Source organism: Chaetura pelagica, unplaced genomic scaffold (assembly GCF_000747805.2).
Source record: "Chaetura pelagica isolate M959 unplaced genomic scaffold, ChaPel_1.0 scaffold1107, whole genome shotgun sequence".
NCBI classification, from domain to species: Eukaryota; Metazoa; Chordata; class Aves; order Apodiformes; family Apodidae; genus Chaetura; species Chaetura pelagica.
In genome coordinates, this window is record NW_009953957.1 from 102,259 (window position 1) to 106,954 (window position 4,696).

A 4,696-nucleotide genomic window follows, 5' to 3' on the forward strand; every position below is an offset into this window, starting at 1 on the left:
ACCAGGCAGGACACGAAGCCAATCTCCCGGGAGCCCAGCCAGAAGATGCCCAGCATCTTGGGAAGCACGGATGTGGAGAGGACCAGGTCCGTGCAGGCCAGCATGGCCAGGAAGAGGTACATGGGCTGGTGCAGGCTCCGCTCCGCCCGGATCACCAGCAGGAGGGTGATGTTCCCCAGCACAGCGATGCTGTACATCAGGCAGAAGGGGAAGGCAACCCAGAACTGCTCCTTCTCCAGCCCGGGGATGCCGACGAGGAGGAAATAGGCAGGGTGGGAGGAGGAGGTGGAGTTGAGAGGCATGAAGCTCTTCTTGTCTCTCGCCTGCGCTGCCCCGTCGAGAAGCCCCTGGGTCTGCTCTGGGCAGGGGCACCGAGAGACGGGCAGGAGGGCTGGTCCAGAGCTGGGCAGCTGCAGGCACCGGCTCAGGAGGCACTTCTGGAGCAAGTGTCCTGCTCGGTCCCTCTGGAAGTGCCCTGTGGTCCTGGAGCACCTGCAGACACTTCCCTCCGGGGTTGCACTGAGCGGGGGACTGACCGAGGTGACCACCGGGGACTCCCCAGTGCCCCAGGGGTGTCCAGCCCAGGAGGGCAGGTGAGGGCTGCTCTGAAGTGACCCTCCTTCAGAGGTGCCTGCTGGAACCCAAAGCCATTGGCACTGGCCCTGCAGCTCCACAGGAGCCTTCAGCAGCTCAGGGCTGCTTGCCAGCCTGAAGAGGAGCTCCAGGTGCTTCTCTCAGCCAGGAAACCTCCCGTTGCAGGGCAAAGAACCAGGCAGTGCCACAGCATGAGACACCCACTCACCCAGAGGCAGCTCTCCAGGGATGTCCTTTCCTTCCCCAAAAAAAGACTGCAGCTCCCGCAGACCCTGCACATGGCGCAGCTCAGCTCCTGGAGAGGGTCCGGAGGAAATCACAGAGATGATCCGAGAGCTGGAGTGGAGCAGCTCTGGAGCCAGGCTGGGAGAGTTGGGGTGTTCAGCCTGGAGAAGAGAAGGCTCCAGGGAGAGCTGAGAGCAGCTTCCAGGGCCTGAAGGGGCTCCAGGAAAGCTGGGGAGGGGCTTGGGACAAGGGCAGGGAGGGATGGGAGCAGGGGGAAGGGTTTCCAGCTGGCAGAGGGAGCTGGAGCTGAGATGGGAGGGAGAAATTCTGGGCTGTGAGGGTGGGGAGAGCCTGGCCCAGGTTGCCCAGGGAAGCTGTGGCTGCCCCATCCCTGGGGGTGTTGAAGGGCAGGTTGGATGGGGCTTGGAGCAGCCTGGGCTGCTGGGAGGTGTCCCTCCCCATGCAGAGGTGGGACTGGGTGGGATCTGAGGACACTCCATCTCAAATGGTTTTATGATTCTATAATGTTCCTGACCTGCTAAGGCTCCTCAGAAACCTTCCTGGAGTTGAGCTGAGCCGCTCTGGAGATCTGTGGGGAGCAGAAGGACAGAGGAGATAGCAGCATCTTCCCAGAAGAGACTTCCTGGGCTTTTCCTGCCCAGGAGCTGGTGCCAGCCAGGCCAGCTCCAGGAGCCAGGTCCCACCGCTCCAGCCCCCAGCCCAGCACGGCCACCAGTCACCAGCTGGAGCTGGGCTGGCAGAAACCTTGCAGATCCCTGTGGCCTGGGCTCCCCTGCTCGCTGGCAGGGATTGCCTGCCTGCTTTTCCTTTTTTCCAGGTGGCTGTTCAACATCCCAGGCAGGGAAATTCCTGATCTTCTTCTTCCTTCACCCCACCTCTGTCCTGCGAGCTGCCTCTCTTGCTGCTGCTGCCCCTGAAAGCTCCTTCTCCCATGGAGAAGAGGGGGACCTGGATCAGAGTTCCCAGCTCCACTCCCTGGGGCTGCTCCTCACTCGCTGCCCAGGGCTGATGGCACAAAAGGTCTCAGCACAGAGCAAGGAATTGCTGCCCCAGCCCTGGGTACTCACCAGCCTCCTGCAGGTTTCCATGCAGGCACCCTGGGACTGGGAGAGGTTTATTTATTGTCTGAGGCACAAATCCCAGCAGGGAGCTCTGCCTTTCCCCCAGCACTGAAGGTGCAATTAGAGAGGGACCAGTCGAGGGGTTTTAACCCCCTGGGTGCTGATGACATCTTGGACACATTGCCCAGTGTTGTGTCTGTTCTCCTGTCAGGTGTTTGTTTGGAGGAGATGTCAGAGCTGTGGGGCAGCTCAAGATTAACTCACTAATTCTAAGGGCAGCAGCGTGAATGACAAAGCAGTTTCCAAACAGCAGCAAATTCTCCTTTCTCTGCTACATTTCACCCTTGGCTTGGCTAGAGTCTGGGCAGCAGGAGCAGGGATGGGAGCAGGGGGAAGGGTTTCCAGCTGGGAGAGGGGAGAGGAGCAGCTGAGGCAGCTGAGGTGTCCAGCCTGGAGCAAAGGAGGCTGAGGGGAGACCTGCTGGCTCTGCAGCTGCTGAGAGGAGGTTGGAGCCAGGGGGGTCGGGCTCTGCTCCCCAGGAACAAGCGACAGGACAAGAGGGAACGGCCTCAAGTTGTGCCAGGGGAGGTTGAGGTTGGATCTGGGGAACAATTTCTCCCTGGCAAGGGTTGTCAGGGCCTGGCCCAGGCTGCCCAGGGCAGGGGGGGAGTCCCCATCCCTGGAGGGGTTTCCAAGCCCTGGAGATGGTGCTGAGGGACACGGGGCAGGGGTGGCCTGGGCAGGGCTGGGGAAGGGTTGAGCTTTGTGGTCTCAGAGGTCTTTTCCAAGCAAACCTCAGAGAGGGAAACCAGCACCATCATCCCCAGCATGTAGGTGGAGAGGGGTGAAATAACAAGAGGCAGATTAGAGAGTTGTGTCCCCTAGTGCTGGGGGAGGGGAGGGGAGGAGAGGGGAGGAAACTTGGATATTCCCCCAGGAGATCCTCTGGGAGATCTCCAACAGCTGTTCCAGCCCCATGCATCCCCTTGTTGCCTCTCCAGGCTCTTGTGACTCCCAGTCCTCTCCCCATTGCTGTGCAGACCACACTCCCAACCTCCACTCCTTCTCTCCCTCTCTCTGTCCCACCCTTTCCTCTTCAGTCCCTTTTCCAAGCCAACCCAGCTCTTCCCTCACCTTCCCAGAGACAACTGAGCCTCAGCTTTGTTGGTCCATCCCCACCTGTGCCTCTTGGCCCTGCTCCTGGAGGAGATGTGAGCTCTTGACACCCCATCCTCTGGTTAGGGGTTTCACTTCTTCTGCAGGGCAGAAGTGACCAGCAATGGACATTTCAGTTGCAAAGTGGTGGTCACAGTCACCAGCAAAGACACAGGTTGAGGGAGGAGGAACGTTCCCCTCTTCCCCAGCACAGCCAAGCTCCATGGCCACCGTTTGGAAAGCAAGAACCCCACTCCATTTTCATCCACGCCCAGGAGAAACTCTTCCTGCCTCCCCGCTCTGGGGCTCTATTAACTGTCTCTTTGAGAAGCAGGCAGCCAGGAAACGGAGAGCAGCGTTTGCAGGGTGATTCATTCATTTCTCTTTATTAATTTTTCTCTCAGAGCAAAAGGAGGAAAAAACCAACCTCGGGACAGATGGAGCCTGGGCAGGAGCTGTTCCTCAGTGTCACCAGCCTGGCTCTGAAACATTATTTTGCACTTCCCAGATCACATTAAGGAAGTACAGCTTGTTTGTTTTTTTTTCATTTCTATGACAATGTTTTTACCCTTCCAAGCTCTAATAAAAGAGAATATAACAAAAAATGCCAGGGGGCAAAAATTGCCTTTAAGGCCCAGATGGCAGCTGCTTGGAACCGACATGAGTGGAAGAATTGATTTGGCAATAAAAGGTGCTTTGAGGTAGCAGGGAAGGTTCCAAGGAGGTGTTTTGTGGAGACTGAAGCTGTAGGAGCACAGGCTACAGGCAGGACACCCACCTCACCCTCAGTGGGGGTGGGAGAAGCTGCACCAGATGTTGCTGCTGTGTGAAGACCCCGATGCCAGGTTGGGGTGTCTTTGGTGAGACGCTGCTTTGGCCCCACCTTGAAGATGTGGACAAGCTGCCAGAGCCCCTGAGGGCAGCACTTAGACCTGTCTTCTGTCCTCCTTGATGGAACTCGTTGCTCATTGCCTGATTTCCATGGATTTCCCTGATTCTCTGATATCACTGATCTCTTCCTCACAGCTGAACTCGCTGGGACTGCACCCCGATCTACAGGGGCACAGGAGCAGCAAAGGAGAGTTGCCCCCAGGGGTTGTGCTGCCTCCACCCTTGAAGGTCTTTAAGACTCAACTGAAGAAAACTGGCCTCACATGGAGTGAAACTTCTCCCCACAAACCTTAGCCCGTCAGGCAGAGTCAGTGCAGACTTAGATGCTCTATAATTTTTACTTTTATCTTTCCTCCTTGAGGGAAACTGCTCTTTTCTTCCCATCAGTCTAACCAAAAGGCCTTTTCAGCCAGCAAAGGCCTCTCCTGACCATTCCCTGCTCACGGACTAAACCAGACCTGCTTCTCAAGGACAACTGAACCCAAAACAACAGATGTGGTGCGGGACAGAAAGGATGGGCCACCAGCCATCCTGTGGCCCTGGCAGTCACCCCCTCACTTGGGGCTCATGGTGCTCCTTGGCTCTGGGCAGTGACACTGCCTGGGCAGGGGGGTCCCAGGGGTCTCAGAGGCGGCAAGTGCAGCAGGTGGGCCCTTCCCTCCTCCCTGAGGCCCGTTGGGACGCTTTCTGCGTGGGACACCCCCTGCTGCGGGCACTGGTGCTGGGACCTGCCTGCCTGCCTGCCCCGG

The 4,696-nt window shown here is 58.0% G+C and overlaps 1 protein-coding gene across 1 annotated transcript in view; it reads right to left on the reverse strand.

Annotated features, from left to right (window-relative positions):
* LOC104392482 (olfactory receptor 52R1-like) overlaps positions 1 to 302 on the reverse strand; it is a 1,071-nt gene extending 769 nt beyond the window's left edge. The window contains exon 1 of the mRNA XM_010001885.1: positions 1 to 302. Coding sequence (XP_010000187.1) covers positions 1 to 302 — 302 coding nt within the window.
* Between the last annotated feature and the right edge of the window lie 4,394 nt (positions 303 to 4,696).